The sequence below is a fragment of the Aptenodytes patagonicus genome, chromosome 2 (genome assembly GCF_965638725.1).
Source record: "Aptenodytes patagonicus chromosome 2, bAptPat1.pri.cur, whole genome shotgun sequence".
NCBI classification, from domain to species: domain Eukaryota; kingdom Metazoa; phylum Chordata; class Aves; order Sphenisciformes; family Spheniscidae; genus Aptenodytes; species Aptenodytes patagonicus.
Genome location: NC_134950.1, coordinates 132,167,070 through 132,187,102, shown reverse-complemented (window position 1 = coordinate 132,187,102; position 20,033 = coordinate 132,167,070). Strand labels below are relative to the sequence as shown.

Genomic DNA, 20,033 nt, shown 5'->3' with positions numbered 1-20,033 from the left:
TGCACTCTATGTACATATCTTCTGTTTTATCTCTTCTTTTGGTGTTGAAACTCTTCAATGAGAACTACACATAGACACTTTTGTTTTCTTATAGCTACAGCATAAAGCCTCAAATACATCCCAGGGCAATCAAGCCAACTAGAACATTAAGCCAAAATGAAATCTGCATTTGCAAAGAAACAACTACCTTTATCAATAAACTGACATCACAGCTTTAACAGCCCAAGTAGGCTGTTTAGGTACTTAAAGTTGCAAAGAAAAGGGTCCTGATATTCAGAAAACTCCAGATTTTTTTTTTTTTTTTAAATACTGGGTTTAACTGTGCAAGATTTAAAAAAAAACCTTAGAAAGAAGCTGGTAACACAGAAGTGAAGTATAATCAAGCTACTGTCTTTAAAACAGTACTCTAAGAAAACCATGGCAAATTGATATTACAGGAACACTTAACAGTATCTTTAGTGACATGGAACAGCCTGAGCAGAGACAAGATTAACAGCTTTGCTTTTTCGGGTCAATTTATCCTATCAGAACATTGGTACAATTCTGCATCAAGCAGCTCCAAAACCTATAACCATTCCTATTCCCCCCCCACCCCCCCTTAATAAAATTCCATCCAGAACACTCCCCAGAAGCAGTCCTTGGACATTTTTCATGCTGTAGCCATATTCCCTTAAGTGTCCAGGTCTGTAACAACTCAGTTCCCTTGTCATTATACATTTCACTAACATCCACTTCTGGCTAAGTCTTTTCCTAGCCATTACTACTTCTAAACCTTCTGGAAATTTGAAGCAGGACATGCAATCCTATTCAAACTCATGTATACACCCTCAATGAGAGAGGTATAATTTCCTTTTTAGTCTGGAGAGATTGAGGTGTTGGGAGTAGAAGGAGAAAAGCAGAATAGAACACAACATACACACAAGACTGAATACAGTTCAAAGTTCTACTCTTTCAAAACTGCAGCTAATAACTACTACAAAATGAAGTTTGTTACTACGACTCTGTGGTAACTGGAATTCTCCAGTTAATAAATCTTCAATAGCTTCCACAAATCTTTATTATGCTGTATGTCTTTCTCAAGGTAGCTTAAAATTAACTCTAGTATTATACTAGCATGTCACTAGAAGTTTGGGAAGCCAAGTCAAAATAAAAATTTATTTTAATTGTTTCAAAACACACGACTAAAATCTACATAATTATTAAAATAGGCTTACAGATATTCTTTGATTAACAGTTTACATCACATAACAAAGGCACATTTTAAATGCAGTATTTTCTCACAATTTCAACATACAGGTATTGCTAAAATTTTTCAAGTAAAAAAGCGTACTCTACTGAGTAGCTAATACAGCTAATTACATTCTTGCATCTTAAGTTACACATAGAAATTTTAGGATTCTCTTAATTACTTTCCCAAAACTCATAGTGATGCTCAAGACTGCAGGTACATAAACTGTCATTAATGAACATAACCACATTGATTACATAGTCTAAAGACAACCAGGACTTAAAGGGCTTCAGTTGAGTTACAACTTGACATCTTCTGTTCCACTGATTAAGAGCTCAGTTTTAAAATACAGCCTCTTGGGCAAATAACTTCTTCCATTTTTAAACTGCAAGAGGTAACTAGTCAGTATTAGTCACTTAAATTGTGGTTTAAGAAAAACTAAGTGTAACATGCAAACTGTACCTTAAAGCTCAGAAGAAAATCCACATGCACCAAACAAGAAGTGTTTTTCCCATATAACCTCTTTAACATTCCAGTTAGTTATCAGGAGAAGCATGCAAACGATTAATAAAACCTGGATGTTTTGTCAACTCTTACAACTTTAAACTTCAAACTACTCAAGCAAAAACAATTGTATTGGAACAGGTAGAATAGGAACACAAACTTCAACTTGAAGCAACTTTTTGAAAAAGGTTAGCAATATATGCAGTATAAACTGAACTGTAGTAACATCAAGTTAATGAATTTAGATACTTTAAAGTCTTTGTTGATCAAACACTTTTGAGTACTGCTCTTCCTTTTCTGAAGTGATGCGCCTTCCTCTCCTGAAATGGGATAGGAGAAAAGACAGGAAAAAAATTTTCTAGATAATCAAAATAAAGCAACTAAAGTTTCATGAAAAGTATCCCAAGACATTCTGTACTCTATCCAACCCCCTCCAAAACTGATAAATACAGCTTCTGTATTCCTGCTTCAGAGTACATGTGCCTAGTTCATATGTCTGTCCTTTTAAAAAAAGGAAGCAAAGTCTTAAATGTAACATTAATAAACAACAGAAATTAAAACACCACTTGAAATGTAATCAGAAACTGCAATTCTACAAAGACTGTACACATACAGCAAAAAACCAATGACCAGACACCAACCTGGACTACAGTTCATTGGTTAAAGTGTAGACATTTTACACAAACTATAAAGAGCCACCATCCACAGTGGGTACTTAACTGGTGTAAAGACCATAAAGGCTCAAACTCAACATCCTCTACCCATACTAGGGAGTAACCCCACTGCCCTTTCAGCAATGTCACTGAGAAGTGATTAGCCAGTCTTATGCTCTAAGCATCCATGAGTTAACTGTTCAGCATTTTTTATGCAGTCTTGTATTAAATCCACTGAATCCAACTTCAGCACTTGTTTCCAGTATTAAGCAACTGAGAGCCAAACCTATACATCTCAGAGCATGTACAAGAGAAAATTCAAATGGCATTCTTAATACCTTCATCTTTATGGCGTCCTGTAGGTGAACAAATTGAAGGTCAGCCATGTTTGAGGGATTTAATTTTGCTTTCACTACATACCTTAAAGTAGTCTTCCTGTGATACAAAGGTGTTCCTCAGACGGTTCTCAGGATTAAACAGACAGGATACTACTGTTTGTATGCTCCTGTCCACAGACTTCTGAAATACAGTTATAGGTGCATCCATAAACAATACTAATTTTCTTAGTTAGCCCACTACTAGCAATATGGGTGTGTCACAGGGTTTACTTAGCATTCAAGATTCTTCTGAACTGCCTTACATTTCCTGAGCTCTGTCTTTTTTTTTTTTTAAATCTTTTATCTTGGTAACTCATTATCACCCTTAGATGTTACTTACAACATAACAGCTCTGACCGGTGACATACCAGTTCAGTTTTGGAATAGGCTGACAGCTGGAAAATGAAGTCTCCTTAAGAAAATTGAATTCAGAGCCAACTGTTGGCCAAACTGGGGTCACCTTCCACAAAAGAAGGTGAAGGGAGCAAAACATTACCAATTCAGATGTTTGAAGCTTAAAATAAATCTGCATAAGATAGCAGGCAGTTCTACCTAACCTGCTTTTTTAATACTTAGTTTCCCCTATAATTCTCAGCAGTTTAAGTAGAGCCTTCTAACTTAAAAACACTGTTGTACTTAATGAAGTAGAACACAGATTTTATACAGCCCTCAGCACTAGAGACAAGCACTAATAATTTCAAGGAAACGTGAGGCTTCTGAAGTTGTACACAGAAATCAGATACAGTGGATTGAGCAACTGGCTAAAGCAGCAAATATAACCTTAATTTCTAGGATACTGGTCAGAGGCCCTCTTCACCAAGCCACATAATCCTCACATGCAAATTTCTGGGAATAGGATTTATGACAAAAGACACTCAAGTTTTGAGAAAGCACTTACCTTTTGTGGACTGTTAGTAGACGACTGCGTGGGCTCTGGAACAGCACATTCTGTCTGTATAAATTCTGGATCCTCAGTGCAGTGATAGCTTACTGAAGTATAAACCTGTATAGTTTTTTTTAAATATTGCAGTTTCAGTAACACTGGGAAAATATGCACAGTTGTGTTGTCACTGGTCCTCACCTATCCATAAGCTATGCCAAATTTATCTTCACACATTTAGTAAAGTTTCACGAGTGGAGGAAATACTGTATCCTGATCTGTTTTAAGACAGTTCTACTCCCTTCCAAAAAGGATATATTCTAATAAATGTCTTTTCTCCCCACTGTAATCACTCTTGAGAGTTAGCTCCTCAACCTACTTCCTCCATGTATGGGTTTTGCCATCAAGCGTATTGAGCAACGAAGGCATTCACTGAGAATTCAAGACAACCAGCAGGTAACTTCAAGAGATTAAGCACTAAAATCAAATGAAAGAAGGGGAAACAAAACATCTACTACCACCACCCTTCCAAGAAGTTGCTTTTCTCTCTACAGTTATTTCTTGTTTGAAGCTTCCTTCATGCTAATATACTCCATTTTTTAAGATGTAAAAAGGTCTAGAAAAACACGAGCCATTTTACAGCTTTTTTTTTTTTAAAACTCTCCCCACTTCCCTCTGCTTACAGTGCAGTGTTGCAATTGGCAACCCAGTGCAGAGTTTAATTACAATAGCAAAGAGGCTGATAAAGCAGTTACTCTTTACAGAAACACCCTTCCAGAGAGAATTAGCAGCTTTTACAGCCAATTTTACCAGGATCTCAACAGCAGGGTTAAGCATTCTCACTTTCCAGGGGCAAAACTTTTTCTTCAAAGTAGTCAGATTTACCCAGGCTTGACAGTAGTTTTCAGTTTCTTGGAACATCATTCTTAAGGATGTTATTTGTGATTATACACAGCAACCACAACATGTACCACCCGACACTCCCAAAAGCCCTTGAACACTGACACTGTAATTTCAAGCTGATGATATTGGGAGATACGGAAGCCTACCGTGTTAGTAGACTATTCCCTTGACCACCATCCCTAACCATCAAAAGGCGTATCATATCTGACCTCATCACAACTGGGGCATTCCATTTATGAATGGAAATTGTGATTATCCACCAAACAAATAGGTAGGTATGAAGCAGTAGACTGAAGGATGAAGTTTCCTATCTCCTTATGTGCCTGTCCTCTTTTGAGTATGTAAAGAATGATACTTAAAGTTGCTTAACTGAGAATGTTCTAAAAAAAGTTGCTTGCTCATATAATCAAGCTTAAAATGTCTAATGAAAACCACCATGCACACCTCTCAAAACTCTTTGGCTTGCTACCATTTAATTGTTGAGTGATATACTGTGGCCATATCATGTTCACGGATGTTTTGTTTCAAGCCAACAGGGTAATCAGTATTTCAGTGACTTCTGAACTCTTTCGAGTGTTTCTTCCCCCATTAAAGCAAAGGTAATTCTCACTAACAGAAATACAGACTTTCCATGAAAAGAAAAAGGCTGCTTCTCTGCTGAGAAGCTGAAAGTAAAGCTTAGTACACACGACTGGAAATGAGCAGGAAAAAAGTATTCTTCTAATATGATCAGACAGAATTGTCAGATGCATGCAGGCAGCAATATATATATATGCACAGAGTTCCATTTTCTTCATTTTTTCGCCATTTACCTTCCACACGTTCTACATTCTGCTGGGAATTAGCTTGAAAGAATACCATTCAGAAGAAAATTAAGTATTACAGCTTTTAAACACTTAATAGAAACTGTACTCAATAAATACAAGATTATACCCAAAGAACACAAAAATGCCTTCTAAGATGCAAGTTTAAGTTCCAACACTGTTAAAGAAATACACAATATATTTTCCTCTCTTGTGGATGTCACTTGTGTAAGGTCACAGAAAGCAAGTAATTTCTTTAGAAGCCATCAGCACCATCTACAGTCTGTAGCAGCCTGGCAAATCATTTAAAAAATAAAACAACTGTTGAAAGGAGCCAAAAAAAAAAAATCAGCATTTGCAGAGCAGAATATTTTGAGGCTTTTTAAATTTAAGAAAATTTGGAACAATAAGCAGTAATATTATACAGATCTTGTAAGCCAGGATTGTGCATCAGGTTACCACTTATTTTTCCTTCAACTTTTCATGAAAAGACAGTTCTGTTCATGCTAAAATTCAGAATTCTGTGACCAGAACATATGGAATAATGCCATAAAACAGATAGTTCTTTTCTGCCAGGCAGGTCCTAAAAAAAGCACCAAGTCAGTAGGAAATCCTAAACAATTACCTACTCCCATCAGCAGCTACAGATTTGTATAGACCAGATGACATAGATCCAGTCAACAAAACAAGAGTTTGATATTTTTTTTTTAAGTATCAAGCTGTCAAAACAGTGTGCTAATTGAGAAGACAAAGTTCCAGAAGCTTAACTTTGTAGACTTACCGGAGGCATAACATAATTTCTTTGCTCCCCAGCAAGCCATTGTGGTTGAACCTTAAACAAGAATTGGACAAGAACCAGCTTGTATTCATTCATTTCCAACACAGGCAAGTAGCCGCTCTTTAAGAGCCATCATTTATAACATTTCATGTCTGGATTTTTCATTAAACAGTAGTTTACAGTCTTCTATCCAGCAAGATAGCTTTTTCACATGTACCTCATGTAGTGTTTGGCACAAGGTCATCCTTACCACAAACTCAACTACCTCCTTCCTCTTCTCATTCCAAGTTTTAAAAACATATTTAAAAAACAAGATTTCTAAAGATTAGGAAAATAAGGGGAATCACAGCAGCCACACTGAAAACATCTCAAACCTCTAGTTACTTCCAGTTACTAAACTACTTCTAGTTTATTTTCAGTAACAGGACTTACCCGCACATTTCACTTACGAGTTCAAAAATCACTATCAGCTAAGTGCCTTCCCAGACATTTTCAGAGCTCAAGAGCACATCCCCCCCCCCTCTATATACATCCCATACTTATATAGTCTGATAAAACTCAGTGATTCTGTTTTAAGTAACTAACATCAACTACCTGCACTATAGCATGTACAAATGCAAAGTTCCTTCCCACGAGAAAAGAGTATCACTGATCCATGTACTTTTTGCTAATTTGGAAGTTGTTTTATCATTGCGTATTTTAAAAAAACACCAAACTAGAGTATGCTAAATTATTGAACAGTTTTCATTGCATTAGAATAAAAACATCACTAATTTTGTTTTTACTTTTGATTTCTGTGAGGCAGGAGCTGAAGGGAAATAGAATTCACAGAAAGACAAACACAGAAAGATCAGACTCAAGTTAACACCGTTCATTCCATTCAAGTTTTGTCAGGTATCAAACAGCCTTTCTGCTGCTACTAAAGAATTACATACCTGGTAGTTGTAGGCTGGCTGATATCCTACAGGAACTTGCTGCTGTATCAATAAAGCTGGCGAACTGTATGGATATGTCTGCAAATAAAGCTTTTTTTTAAAAATGCAAGTTTGAAGCAAGATAAAAGTATGGTATCTGTAAAGGTATTTATAAAGCCAGGAGAGCGTTTTTAGAAATATGTAGTCACATTGTTACTTCAATTCCTGTTTCAGACTAGCTTCATTATTTAAAAGCAACCCTTACAGATTTCCCTTGGGGTTTCAGCACTTCAGGCACTAAAAATCTCAAGAAAGTGGGATTCTAAAGTGTATTACACATCTAAAAATACCACGTCTGCTTGTAGCTGATCTTTTTAGTCATTTCAGAAGTACAACTCATCCCATAAACTTTCTAAAGTAGACCTGAAACAGACCAACTACCATGAAATAATGGACTACAGCCTGGAGATCAGCTTCTTGGAGCCAAAGGCAAGCTAAGTATTACAATTCAGACAATTTCCCAGCATTTCTTCACTGCAAGTATTTTAATACAGTGTTAACCTGGAACCTTCTCAGCTTCTTCAGAGAATAGCTAAAGGCACATTCCAGCATTTAAGAGAATTAGTTCCTCCTACACTATTTCACTCTCCCAATAAACTTAGAGAATCAGCAAGAGTGCTACTGTCAAGCTCTCTGCCTTGGCAAAAAATATTTTTGCGAGTCACTGCAGTTTGCTCATCATCTTTTGCTTAAGAAAATATACAAAACAGAATCAGTTTGCAATTAATATTGCCCTGTTGTATTGCTATATCATATAGGGTTAATACAGGAAGAGACCATAATCTGGAAAGCCTTCTATTCACAGTACAGGACTCATTAACAAGGCCAGAAGTACTCTACCTACACCTCAGTAAGAATGCTTATCTGAAGTACCAATAAAGTGATGTCCTGTAGCCATACTGTACTGGTCCCAGCTGTTAACAGCAGATGCCGTAACAGTGTTCTTAAAAAGAAGTCCACAGCCAACTTCTGGTTCCATACTTGTTTAAAAAAATACATTTTAAAGTTTGTGGTTTATTCTGAGGCAGGGCAGCAGTACATTAAATATCCAGATGCATTTGATTTGTGAAGTGCATCTGTGACAAGTAACAAGACCACTTAAGAACTGTTATATGATTAAATCTTAGCTCCACCTCCAACAGTTTTCTCGTTCTCAAAATAAGAAGTATCTTCCCATCTTTTGTTTTATAAAGAGATCGCATCACTGAATAATTTTTTCAGGGTCGTTGGCATTCTTTTATGTGGTTTTAAGTTGGGCGTTTCTTATTGGGGAAGGTAATATGAAAACAAGTGGGTAAGATAAGACTGGAATCTCAATACATATTCCTGAAGTTGTATGTGCTTGCACCTTCAAAAATATTATGATGCAAAATCAGTGGCATGAACAGCCTTACCTGAACATACTGTGTTACTGGGCTCATTACAGCTGGAGGCTGCATGTATGTCTCTGTATTTTGATTACCCCATACACTATGGAACTGTGGTGCAGGAGGATTGAAGACTAACGGTCTGGGATGCACATAAGAACCTTGTTTTAAAGCAAAGAAAAATAAAGCATTAAGACATTTTCACATGTATTTCATTAATAATCTGAATTCAAGCTGCAAAAAACCTTAAGCGTTTTGACTCAAATTCAACTCAACATTAACTGTATTGTGCTACCAACCTGAGTTTTATTATTAAATCTGTGCAACACCACTGAAGTAGTGAGGTCATAAAATTCAGAACTGAATTGTAATATACATATTACATCAGATAAAAAGGATTTACAAGGATGTTAATGTAGAATTAAGAAAAAAAACAAAATTTTTAATATACTTGCAATATGAACAAATTTGTTTATGTATACTTACACAAGTTTTGTTGCTTTCTAATCGCTGGCCCCAGTTTCAGCTTTTTGCCATGGAAGTTGATTTGTGACTGAAAGACAGGTTATTCTGTAAGCTGCGGAATCAGCAAGTGGGTGGTTTGTTTCATTTTAAAGAGACTGTACTCTGCTTCTACACCACAGTATCATCAACTTGCATACAGGCTCAACAGCCTCCATTCTAATTCTCCCACCTCAACTTATGCCTTTTACCTTTAATTTCCTGCAATGCTCTCAGCACACTCATTTCCCTACTCACCGACTCTCCAAACCTATTATATATCACTTGCCTTAATAGCAGCATACACTACTAGTAGTTTGCAACTACCTATTAGTGACTGTCAGCCTTCTGCTTTTATATACACAGATTCGAACTATTCCTGCCTCAGTAAGGATATTAATGCAGAGTGACCATAGTATAGGTTCCCTTGAAACCCTGTTTACATCACCACTTACCTTCCTTCCCACAAACTTCCTAACAGGCTTCATGTAATATGTTAGAAGCTGTCCACCCAATATTAAAGGAAATGGAAGGCTGTCTAAGCACTACTGTTTACCTGCATGTTACTGTATTCTCTCTAGAGAGATTTTCACATGCGCTCCTTTGGGACATCCAGCAAACATGATATTTCACAACTTTTTTGGCCAAAGCATCTATGCAGCACAGACTATAAAGAAAGAGCAAAACTGAAATACGGTTCACATGCTCCTCAAATACCCCAAACCCAGGAATACAAGCATCTGACAGACTTGCAAAACAGGGCTGAAAGCACTCCTCAGTGCTCAGCAAATGCCCGAGAACACATGTAACTTCTCATTCTGCAAGTTGTGCCCAAATGCTAGTTCACACAGAAGACAGGATTTCAGACTTCCAATGATCAATGATTGAGTACTGCTTTGCCAGCACAGTATCTGGGGCCATAACAAAAGCACAGGAAGAATTCCAAGCACCCTTCCTCCCTGCAGAAGTTGAATTATGTGTTCTTCAGCAAAACTGCTTAGTTTGAAAAACTAGAACATTCACCGACGGATGTAGGCTGAAATGGCACCACAACATCCTTACACTTCAAGGTCTATTTGGACTGACTGTAGGAGAGGGCCTGTAAGATTTTGTTCTCTGCAAGATTACAGTTTAAGTCTAGAGTATAGAAAGTCACTTTAATACATGGATTTAAGTAGATTAATGTTTATTCAGGTACTCAAGAACTTCTCCACACAAAACTTCCAAAAGCGAATTCACCTTTGGGTCTGATCTCACATTCTCTGCCATGATGGTGACAAGAAACTTGTTTACCCACCTATGAAGATGTGCATAGCACACATGACACTACCTGAAGTAAGTACTCTGTTACAGTTCAGAGGGCTACATTGAGGTTTACAAATGCTTTACACATCAGAAGTAGAAGATTTGTTTTACTCCCATTAATACAAATTTAGTACCAAGTATTAAAATCACTATTAGAAATCTAAATAGACTACATAATCTGCATCTATCTCATGGAACACTAAAAACTTGCCTGCTTCAGAAGGAAATAGGCAGTTTGCAATTTTGACAGACACCTCACCAAGCTTTTCCTCCCATTTCTGCTAAAGTACTTTGAACAGGTAACAGCAACTTTATTGTTGATTGTAAAAATAAGCAAAATAAACAGAACAGTAATACAGAAAAAGTCTTGTAATTTGTTCATCTTCTCATACTGATAAAAATAGGATCAAGTAAGATATATTGGGGGGGTTTTGGGGTTTTGTTTTTTTTTTTCCTCCAATTGATCCTACAGTCCTGTTGTGCTCAGAACCATGCAAAACCATCTTTTCCACTTGAGCAACCAAGAGCTCTTCGAAGACAGACCTCCCCTCAAAGCAGAAGGTAGCTTTCTGCTCTGAACTGCAAACAGGTTCACTCTGGACCAGAGTGCAGTTACAAATGGAATCAGACCTAAATCAGAAGAAAAATACTTTCAGATTGCACAAAGCTACAGAGCTAGGCCAACAAGCACTGGCATCTAGAGTGATTCTAACTACCCAGAGGCTCTATCTTGTTATTTACATAAAACATTGTGACCACTCAGTACAGATAACGCCTGAAATGGTTTAGCGAGGTGATGTCTGCTTATGACAAGCTCTAAAATGCAGATGTTCATCCTTTCCCTCTTTCCATCCCCTCTAGAAGCTAACAGCTTTGTAAGATGATTTCTAGCTGGACATGATTCTTCCTGACAAGACAGTAATTTGTACTGCCTGTACACCTGGAATTTGCACTGAAAAGAAAGTCTGCCATATACCTCTGGGTCTTCCAAGACCTCTGGTGTACAAAGTCACATCAGCAAGTACTATAGAGATACACTGCGGGCTTTTAGTTTTGAAGAAATGCACACAGAAAGTCAGCAATATACATGGCTCAAATGACAATGCTACTCAAGAGCTCTCTACAGAGATTGTTGCTTCAGAGCAAGCATTCCACACTGATCTAGTACAATAAATGTAACCCATGGTAAAAAACATTCTCAGATAAAGTCTGTTGCTCAATACGGCAGTATTTTTGTCAGCATACCATGAGAGTTAGAGAACAGCAAGCTTCTGAAGTCTTTTCATGAGAATCAAGAATCTCCTGCTGGAGACTGACTGCTCTCCACTTTGTTCAAAGATGTTCTCTTCCCCCTTAAGGAGCTGGACAGCCAGTAAACACATCTGAACATATCACAAAACACTAAATTTGTGCCTGGCACATTTATCTGCATTTGTCTTTCAGACCTATTTTCCTGAGAGCTTCAGAAGCAAATGAGAGACTGTTCATCCTCCGGAGACACGGGAGTTTTCTGAGGCAAAGACTTCAGATAGGGAAATATTTCAATACATGTTTATTTTCACAGTTATTGCACTGAGTTTTGGTAGAAAGAGGGAAAACAAAAAGCTTTGTCAGTGGTTTGTGACCCGCTGAAGTCTACCAAAGCCAAATAACAGATTTTGTCATAAGCGTTAAGATTTAAAACTTCTCTGATACTGAACTCTAAGAGCAGAAGGGCTGTACCAGTTCTACCCCTTTATCTTCTGTGTGAGCTACAGGAAAACCATGACATGAACAGTTGCATCTTGTAGTCAAGGAGGCTTAAAAAATACTTGCACTCCAGGTAACGTCCAAATGCACAAAAACTGCAAGAAAGAAACACATACTTCAACTGCTGAGACTTAAGTAAAAAACTAATGCCGTTTTCTGTTATTATTACTGTTATTCCCAGTAATAATGCTGACAGGTCTATGTATCTACCATAAGCACAAGGGTTCTATGACAATCATCCAATACAGAAAGCAAACAGCCAAAAACACACATGAAGCTTTCCAGCACATAAATGAATGAGAACAACCAGAAATACAGTGACGTGAGATGTTCAAGCACACCAAGGCTACAACTAATTTTGTTTCTTTAAGTAAATACACAAAGATTCTACCACCAGTAGATATTTTAGCAAGTTTATTTTTTGGGCAGCCCTAGACTTTCCTCATCCTAATTTACTCTACAGGCTACATAACTTTGTTTCCCCTGAACATGTCTCTAGCCTTCATGTATCAACTTCTTCAGATAATTTCAACAAAGAGCTTACTTCTACTATTTTTTGAACATCCACGTTGTCCAGGAAAGATACAAATCCATACCTGAAAAGAAAGAACAGGTTATTCAATAGCCATATTTTGATTTGTTTGTTAGCTAAATTATTTTGAACAGGCCAGTTAACAGCATATATGCCATGTACATTATTATTGCATGCTAAAAGTATCAACTAGGACATTAGTTTGTAATTCAGCATGAAAATGTATTTACTGCTACCTAGCAGCATATACTGCTGGGCCAGATGAAAGGAATTGAATGCCAGATTCTAGAGTAACATGAAATAGATGTAAGGGCTATTCCATTTCAGCTACTTAAAATGAGCACTATTGTCAATATTACTAACTGAGAAAGTAAAAACATCTTTTAAGTATTAAGACCCAAATTATCATCAAATTTTGTATTTACTACAGAGGTTTGGATGAAAGCAGGCATTACAGAAACGGTGATACCAGTGGGGGAAGTGATTCTTGAAGAGGTTTTTTAATTTATTTCACTGCCCCCCTAGTTTATCTAGTCTATAAAATGAAGGTAATTTCAGAGCATTATAGGAACAGTTGTGTCAATCAATGGAGTATGCCAATTCATTATCAATACTCAGAACATACACTGGCTAACTGCACATCAGAATTCACCATGAAGACTAGCAAAGGATATGAGGAAATAAAACAGCTTTCCAGCTCATGCATTACTATATATGCCTAAGAAAACATGACTCTTAGGATCTGCTCACAGAATCTCAGAAAAAATTGGGCTGGAAGGAACCTCCAGAAGGTGAAGCCTCCTTCTCAAAGCAGGGATGGCTTCAAAACTGGGAGAGTTTCCCCAGAACTCAACAAGCTAAGGTCCTACGCATTCTAATTTAAGTGTTTCACCACAGACAATTCAGAATTCTTCTATATATCAAATAGGAATTTCCTTTGCTTCAACTTCGTTCACTTACTTAGTTTCACTATTCACTCAAACGAGTTTGGTTGTTTTCTCTATAACTTATCCCTGAGTGTCAGAAGAGTACAGTCCCATTCCCCTGAATAAACCATCTACCCCTTCTCTTAACCATCCTCAACTCTCTCCAGATTGTTAACTACTCTAGCCATCAGAAGAGTCCTACAAAAGAACTGTCTGCATAAACATCACACAAGTTTCAAGCTTTGCTTCCACTGGTTAAGTGACAATAACCCTCTTTTCCCTGAACAGATACACTGAAGTCAGAAAAATCAGGCTATTCTTTACAAGATTATACAGATTTAGGGGCAATCTAGATTTACAGGTTTCACAGTGTTAATTCACCACAACAGAAAACTTCAGCTAGTGTTAAGGCTTAAGCATGTCAAGTGTGCTGCTAAGTAGCTGCTCATATCAGCTATGACAGAATTATGTCCACGTAAGCAGCAACTTAAAACAACTATTCATGTTCTACTCACCCTTTGGAAACACCAGTTCTGTCAGTGATTATTTTCACCTCTTTCACAGTACCGTATCGTTCAAAGAAACTCCGAATTTCTGCTTCATTCATCTAAAAGAAACAAAATCTTAAACTTCTTCAGACACATTCAACTATTCAGAACTGATTTAAAGCAGCCAGTACCATTTTTTAAACCCATCTTCTACTACTATAAGAACTAAAGTTACTCACCTGTCCCAAAATTCTCTCCTGACACTGCAATACCTTAAGATTGTAAAGACACACATTAAAAAAACCACCCAGGAGTCAAATTCCCATTTTCTTCCCACTGAAGTGCCCTATACCTATCTTAAACAATTAAAAGTATATAAATACCCTTATATCAATTCCACCAACAAAGACTGTGTTTGGCATGATTTTTCCTTCTGGTAAAACATATCCTTGACTGGTTGTTGACAAACGGGTATTATCCTCCAAGACACCTGCACACTGGGCCTCCACATTTGCAGACTGAAAAATTTAAACAGAAATACATATTTCAGTCAAATTATTATAGTTCACTTTAACATACTAGAATGCCTGCATCCTCCTATAGATATAGCATGGGACAATGAATTTCAATAGCACCTTTCCAATTCCTTAAAGGATGTACTCACTGCAAATAGACCACTCATTGGAAAAAAGTTAAAGTAATTATTCTAAGCAGCTTTAATAATTTAAATCTAAACCTAACCTAGACTACTTTAAGTAGCCCTGTCTGACTATATGAAGCTTCATGACCAGTGCTACTACTACCAAACACAGTGAGAATGCCAAAATAACTCATTTTCAAACTTTACGAAATTCCTTTCAGATGTAAGCAAGACATTAAATTCTTTAAAGATACAATTTACTGTAAATTGATTATCCAACAGAAAAAATTCCATCATTTTCCTGGTCAAAAGCTTTAAATACTTGAGATGTGAGTAAGCTTACGAACAGCCTTACAGCACAGGTAACAGGGTTATACTATAAGTTAGCTGTAAGAAGGGAAATCAGACCTTAATGGAATATTCACACTATTCATTTTCTCAGAAAAAAAGACTTTGTCAACTACAACGGGAATATGAACGACTACAAACTTGTTTCCGAGTTATCTGCACCAAAGCAGGATCTTAAGCATGCACTACACGTACAGAACAACTGCAAAGAATGTTAAGATTACAGAGCAACTACAGTCATGATGTGCTTTGTACACCCAGGCTTCAGACGCACCCTTTTGGTCCTAAAGCATTTTGTCACAGCCTAGGAGTTATGGATTCATTCAGTGCAGAGGAAGATACGATGCTCCCTAAACAAACAGTAATTCAGTATTTTGTTCAAATGAACAGACCACATGCAATTCCATTTCTTGTTACTGATGCTAGCAAAGATGTGTTCCATACTCTGCATAAGGTTTGAAGTGTTTTACAAAGGTATTTACAAGAACTAAAACACAACATAAGCACCATGGGCATGGCAAACTCTAGCCCCTCTCATCTTCTACCCTCCTGAATGAATGGTTCCAGCTGTGTGCCATGCTTTGCCTGGCTGGTAAGAACAAACTCTGACCAGTTCAGTGTTACTCATCCCTCTATACTAATGTACTCTGAAACATTAATAAGCTTTTCCTCACAATTCCACTGGTGTGGCATTATCCCTACTTCAGATACTCCAAACTTTGATTTAGTCAAAGTTATCTGGTATTTTGAAACCTAGTAATTTGCAATAGGTAGCATCCAATTTTTCAATGTAACAATTTCCATGTTTAATGCACATTTAAAACTGCAGCTATGAGTGACAAGTACTCATTCAAACTGGACACCCAGTAAGGGAATAAGAAAATTACAAGAACCAAACTATACATGTGGCACATGATTTGCCCAGCAATTATACAAAGCCAAAAGTAGAATACAGCCCTCCAAATATGATTTCAGTATGACCGAACCAAATTAACAACACACCATTACTAAAAGCCAGAGAAGGTTTGCCCCATCTCTTTTCCCACACCACTTCTGCACAAGTTCTAATACTTGTCAGTTCAAATTAAGCTGGCTCAACAAAATCTGGCAGGAAGGTTAACATAAAATGAGCAGTTTTTCACCCAGTTAGTATTCTGCTACTGTAGCAGAATTGAATCAGCTTAGCATGCTATCAGACAGGCACCAGATCCACCTCAGGATCAGTGGATGCAGAAGAGGAAATGGAGATGGGGAGGCTTAGCCTCCTGAGAACCACTAAGCCATCAATTCTGTTCAAAACCATTTCATGAAGCTATACCTCAGACAGAATCTGGTTCCATCAAACCAGATACTCTTGCCTATCATCAATTTACTCACTGACTATGAGTAAATGCAAATTCTCAATAAAAGTTGCAAGTCAATCCTTTCCCTTTATCCTCTAAGAACTCCCTCTACCCTCCAGTGAAGTTGGGAGACTGCAACTTCCACTGTTCCACAGTAATAGAGATTGTGTAATAGAACATTTCTGCTGTAAACAGAAAAAGGGTAGTTATCCCCCTTCCCTCCCCTTGTACCACGACAGCTCTTTATATCACTGTGCAAGGAAATAAATCCTATGTTTCACAGGAGAAAAATTTTGTAGTACTTTTCAGATACACCCACTTCTGATCCAAGCTCATTTGGCAGTTACATAAACACTTGTGCTAACATAAGAACACAACAAGGGCAAAAACAAAGAAAGAGGTGAGGAAACCACTTCTTTGGCTGCACCCCCCAGCTAGAGGGCATTTGAACTGAAATCTGAGACTGCAACTCCACAGCAACCTTAAACTGACCTAACTGTTGCCTCCTACTTCTTTCTTTCTGGATCTGTTTCAGCAAACCAGGTTAAAGAGAAGTATTCACTTTGCTGTGCAAATTCTCTGGCAACCTAGAACAGGAAACAGCTCACAGCAGAGGCACCCACCAAGTGCCAGAACCAGCACAAGGAAGTGGGTAGGCATACAGATACTGCTGGTACGCAAGTCATAGATGGCCTTGGCTGCCATGGAAGTGCAGCATTCATTTCTCATGCTAATGATGCAGAAAACAATTTTCAATGAAAACACTTATTTAATGCTTTTACACATTAAGTATCTAAAAGAAAGAGTAAACATCCTGATTAGGCATTCTGACAAATTGGTCAACATCAAAAATAAGCTTTACAATCTGTTAATACATGTATTTCTTAGAACTTGAAGAGCAGCTGTTGTTGAAAAATGCACAGTGGTAAAAGTCTTACAGTATGAAGACAGGAAACAAAATCTCCTCCTTTCAAAGTTACTTTTCAAGTCTTCAGTACTGCAATGCAAAACTTTTGCCCTATCTAAAAACAAGTTATTTTACCAGCACAATGCGTAATTGTTATTTTACTACCTAATGTAGCATTATGTAAACAATTGTGTACTTCTACATACAGTATGGGCAAAGAACTTGCACTGCCGCTGAATCAGTGTCCAAAGCCTAAGCCACCTAAAGTTTTCAAGATCCAGAAAATCCTGAAGTTGAAGAATTGGCTACCCTGAAATTATAGCATCAGCAGCAGTGACCCAACCCTTCAAAAATACCCTGAGTGGGGTGGATTTTTCTATCCATCTCAAAGTATCTTTGAAATCAAAATTCCAGATAGCAGGAAACTTAGGGCCTATTCAAACTTTTTCAGCTTACTGAAATTAACAGGGTTTTTTTCCCTTTCTCTCATCACAAGGTAAACTTAATCAGTTTGCTCTTTCCGTTATTCCAGCAAGCATGAAGTTTAAGATGATGCTAGGAAACTGGATTAACGTCTTGATTACAGTAGTCATAAGGCTAGTTAAGACTTTTGGCAAAAAAAAAAAAAGTGGAAAGGACTACCGTTAGGGCCAGGTGGTGGAAATACCTAGCTACTCAAGTGGGTTACAAACATCAGTCTTATGCACATCTAGGAAATGAAAACCTTCACTTTTCTTTCGGCCACATAAGCACAAGTCCCCTATTTCGTAGGCTTCTCCCTGTCTTTCCCTGACCTCACACACAAAGATGTTTAAAATAAGTATAAAACATTTTCTTTTTTAAACATTTAAAACTCCTGATACATGTCCTGCTGCGCAGACTTTCTGTGCGCAGGAATCGGTTACCGTGACAGCACACTACCTGAAGAAAGAACATGGCTCCCGCTACAGGGAGATGTAGTCTTCCCATTAGGCAGCAGGTGGAGCTATCAGTCAAGTACTGTAACACGCTCGCGCGCTAACGGCTGCCACTTATAAGGCTTAACTTAAAAAAAAAATTCCTACTTTTATATTGTTGTTGAAGTGTCTGGGTTACAGTCGCAAATTCCATTTTTCAAATAAAAAATTCCGGAAGAAACAACAACTTGCATGTTGAAGAAGCAACGCGCGAGTCCGGGCAGTAACTCCCACCGACCACATGGAGTCCACAGCGGACTACGCGAAGGCTGTTTTTTTTCTGGTAGGTAAAGACGACAAAGGGGGAACCTCAGGCGGGCGCGTTACGGAACCGGCGGGGCCGCCGCTCCGCTCGTGCCGCCGCCAACGGCGGCCATTTAACGTCCTGCGGGCTTCGCACCTCGCCTAACGGCCTCGTTACCAGACGAGGCGCGCGGGAAGAGGATTTCACGCCCCTTAAGAGATCTGGGGGCATGGGGAGGGCAAAAGGGGAGGCGCCCCTCTGAGGACAATGGAAGCTGTTTGAAAGCCCCCGACGCCCGGGGCAAGGGTTCCAGTCTGACCCTAAAGGCAAACTGGAGGCAGACGGAGCCGACCGGCGCTGCCCGCCTGGCCTCGGCCTGCGGGGGCAGGCGGAGAAGCGCCCGGTCAGGCCATGCGCAGAGCGTAAAGAGCCCGGCGGTGTGGCACGGCGCCATGTGGCAGGGCCGCCACAAAATGGCCGCTCATGGTGTGAAGCGCCTCCTGTCGCGAAGTCCTCACCAGACCATGGCGCCGACGGCTGCGAGCCATGACACTTTGCCCCACAGAAGCCCCAGGCTTTTTACTTGCCGTATTCCCTCCCTGACCTTAATCCCGCACCTCCTCTTAAGACTTTAAAACCTTCAAGGCATTAAAGATGGCAGTAACCCTCAGGGGTTCAGCCCAGGCAGCGGCGCACCCCTCACTGTGTAACAAGGCGACGCTACCGCGGCTGTGGGCATCCCCGTTCCTCACCTTAAGAACAAAAAAAGCTAATGCTCAACTCTCACCTCCGCTCCCCGCGGGAGGACCCGAGCAAGCCACTACAGCCCCCAGCAAAAAGCCGCCCCACGGCTCAGCGTTCAAGAGCACCCCTTCACCCCGCTTCCCACCGTGCCGACCACGGCTCCCCTTTCGTCCCTCCTCCTCCACTCACCATCATTCACCGAAGCAGAGGCAGCGCCCACACACTTAAAAATAAACGAGGACTTTAAAACAAAAACAATACGAACTTTTCTGAGAAAACAAACATCAGACAGTCCTCTCTTTTTTTTTTTTTCTTTTTCTTTTTTTCTTTTTTTTTTTAAAGGTGGAGAAAGGCAGTTCCTCTTCGTTACCGCTCTTCTCCTTAAGTAGCCCCAAGTGGGAAGGGGCGGGGAAAGGCCACACCCGCCCTCGCCGCCCTCTCACAGCCGGCACCGGCGCGGTCTAAGGGGCTTTCTGGGGGCTCCCCCCCTCCCGCCTTTCACGGGTCAGCTCTTGTGTTGTCTGTGTTTTCGGAGAGTGTCTGTAGACAAAGGGTGAAGGGTACCGTAGCTTTTCTCTTTGTTAGGAGATTAGGTGGGACTATTATTTGTGGCCTTGTTGTTGAGCGGGACGTTGCTGTTGAGTGCGTGTGGTAGCAGTACGCTCTTGCCATTTTGACATGAGCTAGCACTTGGTTTGTTGAGGTTTGAGAGTGGTGTATTGTTGAGGCTTTCACTCACTTTTGAGACAAAAGCTGAAGCTTTTTCATCAATGTTTTCATGAACCAATGTTATATAGCTGTTCTAGAGCGAGCTGTTTCCATCACATCTCTTACTGCCTGTACTGAAAACCGAGCTGCTGTCTGTTCACCAGTTGCCCAAGAC

At 39.1% G+C, this 20,033-nt stretch overlaps 1 protein-coding gene across 1 annotated transcript; it reads right to left on the bottom strand.

Annotated features, from left to right (window-relative positions):
- Nucleotides 1-1,998: 1,998 nt before the first annotated feature.
- DAZL (deleted in azoospermia like) lies at nucleotides 1,999-18,860 on the bottom strand. Its single transcript, XM_076332113.1, has 11 exons — nucleotides 18,726-18,860; nucleotides 14,352-14,486; nucleotides 13,996-14,087; nucleotides 12,567-12,618; nucleotides 8,954-9,020; nucleotides 8,495-8,628; nucleotides 7,062-7,139; nucleotides 6,130-6,180; nucleotides 3,661-3,765; nucleotides 2,806-2,904; nucleotides 1,999-2,052 (listed from the first exon to the last, which is right to left on the bottom strand). Exons 1-11 carry the CDS (start codon nucleotides 18,858-18,860, stop codon nucleotides 1,999-2,001), a joined length of 1,002 nt encoding a protein of 333 aa, XP_076188228.1.
- Between the last annotated feature and the right edge of the window lie 1,173 nt (nucleotides 18,861-20,033).

Coding starts and splice junctions, on each gene's coding strand:
- DAZL (XM_076332113.1), bottom strand. CDS start 18,860: ATGGCGCCGTGCCACACCGCCGGGCTCTTTACGCTCTGCGCATGGCCT. Junction 8,629..8,953: donor TAGAAAGCAACAAAACTTGT/GTAAGTATACAT, acceptor CTTTAAAACAAG/GTTCTTATGTGCATCCCAGA. Junction 6,181..7,061: donor AGCCAGCCTACAACTACCAG/GTATGTAATTCT, acceptor TTCTTGTTTAAG/GTTCAACCACAATGGCTTGC.